Here is a 13,854-nt window from a genome sequence, read left to right on the forward strand (position 1 = left end):
GGAGGAGGGCAGGAGAAAGCTCAGCTCTCAGCTGGATGTGTAACTGTCACCTAACCCCCACCCAACGCCAGTCTCTACAGAAGCCCCTCACTCACCTTTCAGGAGAGCGCCCGGGGCCCAGCAGAAGCCACAGTCTGCATCCAGAGACTAAAGCACCCTGTAATGGAAAACCTGAGACCCCAAAAGCCACGGTACAAGCAGTCAAGGCACTTTGTGTCACTCATTTTATTCACATATACAAGTTGACACTACACTATTAAATAGAGACAATACAGAAGCATTAAAAACAAATACTGTTTAAAAACTTTAAAAAACACATATTGCTTCAAGCTTAGATGGTATTCCCCTATAATTTTTAAAGTGAACTCAGTGCTAACAACAGCTGAGGCAGCTTCCCCTTTACTTGTACCCCTAATTTTATAGGATCTGCTGTCAAGGTGTTGAATCAGGCTCCATATATGGCTTTGCTGCTGAGTGCACGAACTGAGCTGGAAAATCAACTGGGACATCCAGGTTACCACACCTAAGGCCCTCAGATTGCTAGCTTTTGGTCCCTATCACAGTTAAAAAAAATAATAAAATTCAGCAAGGCCTTTATAGTTCAGTGGCACTGCATTATACCTTAAAAAAAATGAGAACAGCTACACTTCCCTACGTGTTAAAAAATTGATTAAAATGTGCATTTTCTGCCTGGATAAAATCACCACCAAAAAATTCAGGTCTGTCTCAGTTTTGTTAAATTTGGCTGTAAGTTTAGATAACCAGCTTGCCTATCTCAGCTTCCAGTGAAAAAAACCAAACACATCTGTAATTGATAGCTGCAAAGAAGTGAGAGCAGCGAGTGAGCAGGCATGCTGCTCCCCTGCACGGGGACATCCCACGCAGGGCGCAGTGTAACATTTTACATGGTAAACACTAGTCTCCACAACACTATAGTTAAATTGCAGCATTACACATTGTAAAAGTCTTGTTTCACTTAGCTAAGTACTTTCAGAAACAAAAAAAAGAATAAACAGTTATTCTAATGAAGACTTTGGACAACTGAGTATTTACTGTGTTCTTACAAAGTGTTACTTCTAAAACAGGAGTGAGACAAGTTCATCACTTGGCCAAATTCAAGAGTCCATGCAAAACAAGGTTCAGAACTGCCTTCATTCATAGGGTGCCATTCACTAAGTTTTCCATTTGCAGTGAGTCCAATTTGATGCATAAAACAGCCACCTCCTGTAAGAATCTATAGAATACAGTTAAAACTTTTACACCTGAAAAGTTCTACCTTCCAAGTCAATTGGCTTCTCATTTATTAACATCAAAACACCAAAATAAGGGTTTTCCAGACTTCAGCCTGGCACATGCCAAACATTTTGCATATAGTTCTCAGAACTACACTGTTTCACGTTGTCAAAGCAAACCTACTTGCCTTTTTTAGTCAAATCATGCCCAAATGCAGGAAGGCTACCTGATCTGCAGAATCATTTACCTCTCACTTCAGGCATTTTACTACTTAAACCTAGATAGTACCTACATAGCACCAGGGGCATTTTTAGCTGCAGACCATTTGAAAAAGCTTAACATGACCTGATTAACATCTACCAAATTGTTTTGGTGGGGAACAGCTCTTGACCAGACAAGGATAAGAACTAGATCATTTCCTCAGTTTAAAGCAACCTTGATGCTGTTGAAGAGTCTCATGCTCTGTAGATCACCTGAACAAGTCTGTTTGAGATGTTTTAAATTTGGTACCTGGTATCTGAGGCAGAAGACATTAAAGCCTTCTATAGAAGTTACTGGAAACATCTGATGGGAGATTAATTTTATCCAGAATGGGTCCTTAAGGCAGGCACATGGTCATCTTGGCCTCTCCATTCTCAGCAGGAAGAGAACAGCAGAAGCTGCCTTTGAAAGGACACCAAGATGAGTCCTGCCCTGCACCATCAAGGAAACGCGCCGAGGGCACAGTCCCTCTGCAGCAGTGGCACAGAGCCCACAGAGGCAGAGGTGTACGCGCTGTTCTGGGCCACAGGAACAGGCGGGGTTTGTACAGAATAAGGCTGTGAAACACGACTGAGCTGCTGCTTTGATACTGCTGTTCAAAGCTACAGCGGATTTCTGAATTGCGACAGCAGCAGAAGCAACTTAAACATATTTACAGCAGCTACTTAAAGAGGAAAACAGAGCACAAAAGGAAGTTACAGGAGTCTCATACGAAATAAAGGCATTCTCTGGAATAGTTTCACTCAGTTTTGGGCACTGTTTAAAACAAACAGAAGTTCTAACCTGGGTTTACTTAAAAGTTGGAATACAATAATTTTGCTGTGTGTAACATACTTAATCATACTTTACATACATTCCCTGACTTAAAAGCTGTAACAACTCTAATAGGTAGCCTGAACAAGAGCGTCTGTATTTTTATAGCTTCCTGCTTAAAAGGCAGGTAAAAAATCAGATTATAATTTCGTAGATTTCAGGACATTTTAGCAAGATTAAATGTGAGATTAATGAAACCTTTACTGATGCAATGTAATTAACTCTAGGAGGCAGCAGTGTTTGGTCCCTTGGCATGATTACTTTCTGTCAGTAACACAACCAAACTCTTCACTGAGCCTGTAACTGTGTGTGTTGCAGTAGTAATTCTGGAGCCCTGCTTACTCAGGGAGGCTGTGGAGTGCAGCTGAGCCTCGTGCAGGTGTCTGCTGCAGCAGTGCGAGTGTGCTTCCCGGGAGAAAGTATCCCCTCTGTAAAACACAAGCTTCCAAACAATGAAACTGAGATAACCAACATATGTAACTAACACACAACACATCTGAACAAAACTTCGAAGCTCACAACTACAGCAATAATCTGCCTAAAGCTTAGTTACCAAATTTGAAAAAAAAATAATTTACAGCAGCTTGAGGAGGGGAAAAAAAAACCACACCACCACACCACTGAGGATCTCACAAACAACTGTCTTACTGTGTGAGAGTGCTCAGACCCCATGATATACTCTTGTTTACTAAAAGGTGCACCTCTCCCTCTTCCCCTAACCCTCACTCCCCTATAGCGAGGGGTCCTGCACCAATTTGGAGAGGGAGAAAGCATCTCAGGACTTCATCTACAAGTTTTATCAACACGATTTTCAAGTTTAAAAACTTTATATAGTATACTTGTACAATACCACCAAACGGAATGCATATTGCACTCTGACCCCCACTGAGTATAATAGATATTCTTAAGTGTTAAAAATAGACTTCACTAGACAGGAGCCAGCCCTCTCCTTCAATAAACTGGCATTTACACGATGAAGCGTGAAGTAAGTGCGAACACAAGCTCAATACAGTGGCACAACTTGATACTGGTAGAACCAGCGGCTGCTCATCGAGCAGCAGCTCTCAGATGATTGTCTACATCAGTTATTTGGTACAACAGGCACAGCAACAGCAAAACAATCCTGTGGCTGCTTCTTGCCCTGAAAATTTGTAGTTTGTTCCAATGACCTTAGAAACAGCAATAGAAGTTCACATCAGCAGATTCACTAATCAAACAAGGTTTTTTGAAAGTTTCTATATACAAGCTATACTTGGTATTTGTTTGCCTAGAGCATCTACATTTATTAGTGCTGTGTGCCAGACCCACTGGCTTTCCTGTTGCCTGTCTTAATATCCTTATTTTGGTAAAAGTTTTAAATCAAATAGTACTATAAATGCAAAGGCACCTCCGTCACACCTTTAAAGCCTTTCCCCAACACCACCTCCCCATGACTTGGACTTTTAAAATAAGGGACAACAGATTATTTGTAACCAAGATCAAAAAAGTGTTTGCTTGGTCTCCCTGCCTGCTAAGTTTCCCCCCTCCCACCCCAAAACAAGTCAACTGAAGCAATAGAAAGACTCCCAAAAGGGGAATTGTTTAAAAGTTTGGGTAGTTATATTTCAAAGCCTCTTCAAATGTTATGGCTCCAACAATACACCCCACTGTGAGGTAGGTAGCCAAGATAAAAATATCGTTATAAATATTTTAACAGCTGGAAACTCCCTATAAAAACCTTGCATAAGTAGTTTGGTTCCTTGCACCAGTGTCCTGATATGCGTGACTGCTTTTGAAGACGCCGAAGGGAAGGCAAATTCAGCGGGCTCTGGCCGAGTAGCACCTCATGTACTCTGTCATCCAGGGGTTGTCTGGCGGGGAGGGCTTTATCCGCCAGCCCTTCTCTGCTTCTGCCGCTGAGCGCACCCGCCTCTGAGAGAGCTTCCTCTTCTCCACTTGTCTCCTGTTCTTGGCTCGCAGAGCAGATTCATGGATCTGGAAGACCAGAGTTAGTATTACAGCAGGGAAACAGCCGAGGAACTTCCTCAGGATCCTCCAGGAAAACGGAGGATCGCTTTGTATTTGTCCCAGTCCCCATCCTGAAGAAACAAGATTTGCTAGCAGGATTATATTTTCTCCTACAATTTGTATCACTAATTACAAAAGTGGTACAAGCACAGATATTTTTTCTTAAAAAAATGCCTCAAATTCCATTCTGCATTATCTTTCCCACTTCACACTATTAAACAATTCCAAAAATCTTGTTTCTCAATCTTACTCTGACATTCTCTAAACCTCAATTCCCTTATTTCTATCATTTAAAATTCTTAACCATCCCTCAATATGCCCAAGCATCCCTTAAAACCTAGGCCATAGTAGTAAGACCAATCCCGAGACACCACAGAACTTAATTTTGACAACATGCTGCAGGCAAATATACATAGATTAAATTTGAGGAAAATATGATAATTTATTAATATAAAAAAAAAATCTTAAGAGCCAGCTTCTGTGTTTGCCTGCTATCTCTAGATTTCAAGTCTCCCATCCTCAATTATTGGGAAATAACAGCTATCAAACAGTCAAGAAAAGTGACGTGACCAGGCAGCAAGTAGTCAGTTCCCACTGTGACAAAGCACTACACAACTGGAAGTGTTTGAGAAGCATCCTGCCCACTCACTCTGAGCTCAAGGTCTGATTTTAGGGGTTCTGTAACTGTTTCTAGCATAAGAAATGTTAGAGGAAGTATAAATCTCTCTGCTCAAGTCAGGCATCAGCCTATTGGGCTCCAACATAAAGCACAAGTCAACTGTGTCCACCACTGACCAAAGCTTATCAACCCAGTAACAGTACCCATCATCAGGAATGGCAGCTTCTTTCAAGAGCAGCAAGGCCCAGGTTCTTCATTTTCCTCCAACGGTTGAGCTGTCCAGGCAGGAAAAGACTGTGCTTCCAACCCCTTCCAGAACAGCCCATCAGAAGTCAGCTCTGTCTTACACATCGACACCACCCACCTTAATCCTCAGATGTCTTGGGTCAGAGATTCAGACTCTCCATTAGTAGTAAGGTAAAGCCAAGACACTGGCAGGGACACGATGACTGTGCTTTAGCAGCCATGGGGAGTTATAGAAAAGAAAGAAATGGATCTCTTCTAACACTCCAGCCCTAGTGTTTCTTGCTAAGCCAGGAAACAGATCCCACTACAGTGGAGTCCTGGTGCTGTCCATGACCATATGAATTTTATTTGTGCTATTTTGCTAATATTTATATCAACCCTGCAACCCATCAGCCATCCAATAGACCATTCTGCTGTCAGGAGAGCATGCCCTGCTGCCAACCCGCTGAAAGAGGCTGCCACACAGGCATTTCAGCAGCAAAGCATTTGTACCTTTCTCAGTGAGGCTCCCGTTCCTCCGGGGCGCCCCAGCAAAACTCTTTCACAGCACGAGCTCTACCCCAGTGTTTATATACCTGCCTGCTGTGGGATGCCTGCTGCTAACTGCCTGCTGCTTTTCTCCAGTTTTCATGAAGTTCAGAATGCAGAAATACATTTCTAACAGCCAGTTTTTCTGGTAGCGCTGTAACAGCCAGAAACAAGACAGCCAAGTTTTAATCAGCACTTGAAACTAGTAGTCAAACATGGGAAGTTTCAAAACTGATGGACACTTAAAAGCTATTTGATTTGGACATGTCAAACCTCTTCAGGTTTCTTGCTAGATTATTTTTTTTTGATAATTCATTGCTAGAATCTTCATACAATCAAATAAAGGCATCCATGAGAAGTTTTACCTAGATATTAGACTTATGTCTTACCCATGCACCAGTCACTGCCCCTTAATGAAACAGAAGCTTTCACTTACTTCATTTGCTGAAGCAGAAGCGCAGACATTGTGAGTTCTCTGGCTTCCAGTATCTGTCTGCCTTTCTCCCCACCCATACAGGGCAAATGGGTGTTTATTCTCCTTTGGTGCATCTGTCTTTTGAGGACTTTTGGCTGATCTTCGATCATTACGACTGGACAAGGCACTTCGACTCGGACGTCGTCCTGTACGGCTGGTTTTGTCTGCTTCCTTTACAGAAGTGTGTTCTACAGTTTTTTCTTGCTCTTCTCTCCGATGCTTTTCTTGCTCTTCCTTCTGCTTTTCTTGATCTTCCTTCTGCTTCTTTTCTTGCTCTTCTTTTTGCTTCTTTTCTTGCTCTTCTCTTTCTTTCTCTAAAGAAAAAAAAAAAGTTATGCTTTAAGCTCCCAATGACAACATATTAATGCCTGGTTTGCACAGCCTCTTAACACATCACTGAAGCTGTGCTTTTTTTAGAAGTGGAAAAAGTCATTACTTCCTTAGCAACAGGGAGATACCTTGCTTAAATGCCTTCATTCTTTCTTTAGTGACTACAATATTTCCAATCCCAACCCTCTGCACATCAGCTTTCACATAGTTAAACACATCTAGCACCAGTGAGGCTACAGATAACTAGTAGCTCCAGGCAGTATTTCAAAGACTGTTTCCAGTGATCTGCTGTCTTCACTATTTCATCCTTCCATCTTTCAGACAGCAAACAGACAGGCTGCTGAATGCCATGTAGATACTGCCGGCCAGTCAGCAATGAACTCTGATAAGAGTACGTGCAATATTAAATTCCTCATTTTATAAGCGGCCACTGAAAGAAAAAAGTGATTCATTTTCAACCTCTGATTATACACACATCTTGATTCTGGGTTTCTGTTAATGGAGGAGAGGAGAGTATGAAGCAAAGACTTAGAAAGCGATAGACATCACCTTTACTATCTGTTCTGTGAAGTGTTTTACATTTAAAGTACCACACTCTACAGGCAACACTCCCCGAGGCTCATTTCTGTTCCAACCCCCACCTTTTTATACCTTCCCTAACAAGGGTCCAGCATTTGTCCCTCCAAACACTGGGTCTGTAGAGCAGGGTTTGTGAGGGAGAATTTAAAGTCTGTATCATTGTTAATTTCCAGATGTAGATCAACACTGAAGGCTGAATCGGCATTATACAAGACATTAAATAATAAAAGCACAGGGAAACTACTGTCCGATAAGACCCAATCTTCTTGCATTATAGAGCTATGGAGGAACTAGTCTTCCTTTGTTTGTGGTGCCTCACAGCCAGCAGCTCTCGACCTTTCCTGCATACTACTACTTGAATACAAAAATTGGGATTTTAGACTTCCAGTGAAAGAAACCAGTATCTGGTATAGCACTGCAATACTTCATAAATCTAAGAGAAAGGCTGGTGAGGAAGTCATGCCTTACTCTGAGGTTCTAAGATGCTTTGAACGTCTGTCTTATAACATCATTAAATATAGTCAAGTAAATGTCCATTGATAACAGTTACTGACTAAAAAAGAATGTCCAAAGATTTTTCCCACCTTTGAGATCTGTAAGGTGTTGCAAACTGGTGACAAGAGGTCTTGGACTAGTCTGTTAATACTAATTTAAACTAATGTCTTTATCAATGATCTGGACAAGCCAATTGAGTGCACCCTCAGTACGTTTGCAGACAACACCAAGGTGTTAGTGAAATATGACTTTGAAAAAAAGTAAATACACAGAACTTTTAGTTTTCCATCCTGCAAACCTGTAACAGTAGTGTAGACAAGTTGGAGTTGTAGACTGGGCATTGAATGGGATCCTTAAGCATTGTGGCCATAAGCAGACATCTTGAGCTGATGCCTGTGAGTTTTAGGCCAACTATGCCTTTTATTAACCTAAAAGCATAGCACTTCACTAGTAAGTGATTCCCTTCAAGTGTCCACCTTTGAACATCAGATGCTGCCTTCTGCTAGACACACACAGTGATGCATTCACACTCTGCTGACATAAACATGCTGGAGTTTCCTGCCACACCATCTCTTTCTGGCTGTGGTAGGGACCAGCCACAAGATACCTCTGTTCCAAGTCTCAGTGCGCACACTGGCACGTATGGAGGGAATTCCTTCACTGGCATAGGAGTTCTTCTAGTTTAAGGCACAAACAACTAGAACAAATTTTACCTAGGTGTCTTCATCAAGCTAAAGGGCTTGCCAATCCTGTGACACAATAGCAATCCTTCTTGCTAATTGCTAGTCAAGCAAGTACATGACAACATGACACTGCTTTAATTTTGCTTCAGCCTCCACCCAGCGCTGATGAAATGGAAGTTACCTGCCTGGCACGCTGGGTGGTGCATCCAGTTAAGCATCCATTTACTCTTCCTCTCACCTTGCACTTGGGTGGTAAAGACACACAGACTTGCCACACACCCCAGCACTCCCATGAGGACAGCCTCATGCTCCCTCTTGCTGGCTGCCAGTCTTGCCAGCGTGGTTTCTACCTGCTGCCAACCAGCACAGAGGCCCTGGCGGTGGGTCCTGTTCAGGCTTGCCTGGACACACGTGGCTTCCAAGATGTGCAGGTGCAGCGTTCAGCTACAGATGATACTGCAGTGCAGCTGAGTGTTTGGGAAAGAGCAGCCAGCAGCGTTACGGGTATTTAGAGCTGTATTTGTTATGAATTCAGTTGAGCATCCCCACAAAACCACCAACAGAAGTAGTCAAGGCCAAAGAAATGACCGAGTGAAACCAGAAAGTGGCCAAACAAATTTCAGATACCTAAAGAATAGGTGCACAGAGTTTCAGTCATTACAGCCAAGGCTCAATAAAAAGCAAGCACCAGTGACCTCAATGTGGTTAAGAGACCTGCTTTGTATAGTGTCCTGGGCTCTGGGACACACAGCTAAACATCTAACAAGGCAGCTCATTCATCAGAGCTGCAACAGGCAGCACAGAGCTATCCCCTTGCACACTATTATTCACACATATCCCTACACAGCCTACTCCTAAAAAGGGACTGGCTAGGTCCCCTTCTGTGTAAGGGAGACCATTATCAGAAGTACTGCTTTGAGGAAACACTGAAGGGGCACATACTGCTGTCAATCCTGGAACAGGAGTGCTTTTACTTTGGGAAGCTCTTCCACCCCCTGTTCAAGGGAAAATGGCATCTTCCTTCTCTACAAAGGAGAATGGAGCAACAGGGGTTTCATAAGCAGCAGAGAAAGCAGTTAGATATTTTAAAATACAAGAAAGTAGGTACTCTGCAATTTTATGGATACTCTATCGTTAAGATATTACTTCAAGGTAACAGCCATGCCTGGGGATGCTGCTCACTAGGATATAGTCCCAGCTGGTGCAGAAATGATTGAGCCAGCTTGTCCCAAAATAGCAATGAAAGCATATGGGTAAATGGCACACAGAGCCCTGCACACAGCCTTACAGTAAACGCTGTTTGCCAGAGCTTACTATAGCACCCTATGGGCACCTGCTATTGGAGCAGGTATTCCAGGGAATTCACTCCCACAGAGCCTTTATACAGAACTCAGTTGGTGAAGGCACAAGGCAGGTATCTTTTAAATAAAAGATTTAAGTAACTGTTAAACCATAGTTTATACCCAAGCCATTTTGTTGGGCACCCCTTTTCACAGGAAGGCGGAGAAGCAGCAGTTGATAGCAAGGAAGGAGTTAGGCCCAGCTGCTCAGGGAGCCCAACCACAAGCAACATTTCCCCATCTCCTTCCCATGCAGTGTGTGAGCTCCAGCTGACAAGAACTCAGAACTGACTGGCTGCAGCATTACAGGGATTAGGAGAGGGGAAAAAGCTAGGAACACTGAAAACTGCATCATGGACGCTAAGCAGAGCGCACTGGACAGGAGGGGATTAAGTGCTTAGCAGGCAGAACAAGGCTGCCAGGCCCACCCAATATGGCTTTTGAAAGCTCCTGCCCAGAAGAGGTCACTTAACCCTGCTGCATTGCCCAGCTTAAATAACAGCCCCCCTCCAGGGCTCAAGGAGGAAAAGCTCAAGTGGAGCTTCCTTCCCTCCCACAGCACTGCACGTTCCACAGGGCAGACCCAATTCCCCTTTCAAACGCTCTGCTGGCTTACTAGAAGTACCAACAACCCTCTGATCAGACCCACAGGTCTTAGAGGTCAATGATACTATCTGTGTATAGAGATGTTTGCTCTTTACAGCATTACCTCTGGTTCAGAAGAAGCACTTTGTGCTTAAAACAGCCATGGGCAGAACTCAGTTTCCTGCTTCAGTACAAATACCTCTCCAAACAGGGCAGGTCTCCAAGGCCTCCTGAAGGGGACATGTACTTAACTGTGGGTATGAACTGACTAGGAAGTAGTTACCACAGCTGAAACAGATAGCAACATCATTGCTTCAAGACAGATCTTGTATGAGGAGCTACCAGCAACACAGCAGTTGAGAGCCACTTCGATTCACAAAAGCTTCATCTGCAGCAGAGTTCAGAAAGCAGTGACTGGCTGGGCTTGATAGCAAAGCTTGTTTTCAACCAAAAAATAATTGGAGCAGCTTTGAATCACAGTACTATAATGACACTATTGCTTTCTTGCCCCACCACATTATACTCCTCCCCTTGTCCTTGGGCCAGCAAATATACCTACAGCAACGAGGCAGAAAAGATCAGGGAACTAGTTTGAAACCAGATCTTCTATTGAGTCGCACTAATCCAGATCAGTCAATCAGTCACTTTCCAACTACTGTGTGGCAACTGCTTGTCACTGCTGCCACTTAAGAGCTCTGCACAAAAATGCTGAAGGCAAAATTGCAATAAGGATTGAAAGATGCCTTCATCCTGCATGTGTGTGCAGCTGTATCATTTCACAAGCAACAGGTCTGACAGCAGCACTGCTGCCAAGGGCTCCCGTCTTTCACTTAGCAGCCCGCTGGGTTCTGTTGACAGTTTTGAGGATGTGTCAACTAGACCAGCTGATGTAAGTCAAGATTTTGTTGGATTATGTTTAAAGCACATCTGTGCCTGGGCACGTTCTAGAGAACAGTCCCACAAACAGTTGCTGCAAGTGAAGGGACAGAAGGAATTAACCCAAAGTTGCCACCAAGCACGCCCTAGTATCACTTGGCTGTAGCTTAAGCATGACATATAGTGACAAAACATGTTTGTCCAACATTTTCTCAGGTGTTTGTACAGGTAGTGCTTTAGACCAACTTAAACCCTAAAGTCAAGCTGGATACATCAGCTTTCTCTACACGCACTAGAAGCATTTACAAACTGCTTTAAAAGCACACAAAGGCTCATCTTAACATGGGAAAGAAGCAACAGTGGCCGCAAACACCATTACAAATTGGCCTTACCACAGACACTAGGCAATATTGATGCTTGCCAAACACAGTTGGCCACAAGCACTGTCAATACCACTCAGCCAGAAATGAGGTTCCCCACATAAAACAGAAGGAAGCAGCAGTAGCCAGGTAACAACCAGGATGCTGCAGCATGTGGGTGGATGTCAGATTCAGAAGACAAAGGATGTCATCAACACGAGCACACTCAGCTACCCCCACAGCACTTCAGTGTAATTAAGTTCTTCCAGAAAAAAAGCAGTTGAATAATGGAAGATTCACAGAGTGGTAGTTTCTATGTTATCTCCTCTGCATGCTTTAATTATCCAGCTGCTAAGCAAAAGAAAAATACATCCTTACAATTGTCCAATACTGAATGAATTGCTTGCTTACATATTAGTGTACACACTGGTATACAATAAATTTCCACTTAATTCAGCTGCCTAAGCAGTGTTGCTTCCAGTCCTTTTGCTAAGGACTTGCAAAGCTCTTAAATACTGGCAGAACTTGGAAAAACATTTATCCTAAGCCACTTGACAAAGAAATGCATGTTAGGTAAAGATTTTTCTCCCATTATAAGTGTAAAATAGCAAGGACCTAATAGAATACTAGGTATTCCCTTACAGCAGCCATGGCAAAGTTGCATCAGCTACAGAGGCACAATTGCCCCAAACCCCACAGACTGACAGGCCACTGTTGCTCCGCACTCCCTTTGCCACTGAGATACAGTAAGTGAGGACACAACTATGCATGCACTGGATAGTCACACACACCATCACTCACCACAGAAAATGGCTGCATGAGCAGCACAGCCAGAGCTATCAAGCTTTTATCCACTGCCAAAAGTCACCCTACCAGAATCAGGCTACCAAGGAACTCCGGCCAGATCTCTTCCCAGAGGGGAGTCAGGGAGAATAGAAAGGAGCAGGCCAAGGATCAGTGCCCCGGCCAGCAGCCTCTAGCCTTGGCAACTGCTGGTCCCATCTAGAACATAGAGGGCTACCTGCTCCACCCCACTGGCTCAATAAGCAGAAGAAATTCTGGTCCCCACCACAACTACCTAAGATTGGCATATTTTCTGACTGCATCAAAAAAAGGTGGAAGTTCCAAGTCTAAGCACAGCTTCCTCCTCTCACTAGAAGCCAAGCCTTTAGGCTGCCCATCAGAACATGTCTTTTCCCTTGCAACTGTTCCCTCCTCTGTTGCAATTCTTTAGTGCTTCTTCTCACTGAGATGCCAAGTACTTACTGCTTCCACACATACTCCCCAGCTCTAACTTCCTCGAAGGCCTGCTCAAGGAAAGGAAGATTAGACCCACTAATACTTTGTTACATACTGGTTAACTGGGGTGCTTCCATCACTGCACAGCCTTGGGAAGGTGGAGTGCATTACCTCAGCAGCTGTGTGCAGCCCCATACAGGTGCTGGGTACCACAAGCCCACCCAGCCCTGAGGTCTACAGATCACTGCAAACTGCAAAAAAAGTAGCATGCTCTCAAACACCAGGCCTCTTGAACAGGCGACAGCATAGCTAAAGCTTTTGTGTAACATGGTGTTCTTAAGGACAACGAATGCAGTTTAGCCTTGAATATCAGAATACAGATCATTCTGGTAAGCTCAGGTCCCAAGAGATGTTGAAACAGATTCATGTCTCCCCACTCCAAGCAAGCACATCTAACCCCAAAACACTCCCCCAGGCAGCAGGAGGCTTAACTGAACAATTCTCAAGGATTTTCCCTGCTACTGTGCAACAGATGTGCAGCCAATTCAAAATACACTGCAAAGCACCGATCAATGGCTGCCAGATAAAGTTTTCTTTCATTATAGGTAAGAGACAATATCCTATGGGATAAAAAAAACAACTTTGGAAGCTTGACAGCCTTGTTACCCGTCTACCCACTCTGCACTCTTAATCCCTGCGACATCAAAAGGCAAGGCGTACTAGAAGAGAGTCAAGCACTATTAGCTCCGCATCTGCTTAAGCCCACAGGAGCCGCCTGCCCTCAGCCACCAGCCCAAGCCGAGCCCTCAGCTGGGGCAGACGAGGTGTGCCAGGGCATCAGGCACCCACAGTCCCACCTGCCGCCGCTTTTGCCAGGAGAACCGGCTTATGTAATGGCGGCGATGCTCCGCTGCCATGGCAACCGTTTACATAAGGGCCCGTGACTCAGGGGGAGCGTTGCCGCCGCTTGGCTCTTTAACGAGACGCCTCCGATGGTGCCGCAGCTACGGCTCCTCCGCAGCCCCAGCGGGGACCGGATTAAGGGCACTCCGCTGCCTTGGGTGGGGAAGGGCCGGCGCCTCGGGAGGCCGCGGCTGAGGAGAGGCCTGGCCCCCGCGGGGGTCTTCCACACACCGCGTTCGGCGGGCACCGGGCGGGCACCGAGCGGGAACCCCCCGCACCCCCC

General features: G+C 44.4%; 1 protein-coding gene across 1 annotated transcript; it reads right to left on the bottom strand.

Annotated features, from left to right (window-relative positions):
- Window positions 1-209: 209 nt before the first annotated feature.
- CCSAP (centriole, cilia and spindle-associated protein) lies at window positions 210-6,491 on the bottom strand (the record flags this gene model as incomplete). Its single annotated transcript, XM_014951314.1, has 2 exons — window positions 210-4,281; window positions 6,144-6,491. Coding segments are annotated over 2 exons (525 nt in total), but the record flags the coding sequence as incomplete, so codon positions are not given.
- Window positions 6,492-13,854: the final 7,363 nt, after the last annotated feature.

Source organism: Calidris pugnax, unplaced genomic scaffold, assembly GCF_001431845.1.
Source record: "Calidris pugnax isolate Ruff unplaced genomic scaffold, ASM143184v1 scaffold24, whole genome shotgun sequence".
Classification (NCBI taxonomy): Eukaryota; Metazoa; Chordata; class Aves; order Charadriiformes; family Scolopacidae; genus Calidris; species Calidris pugnax.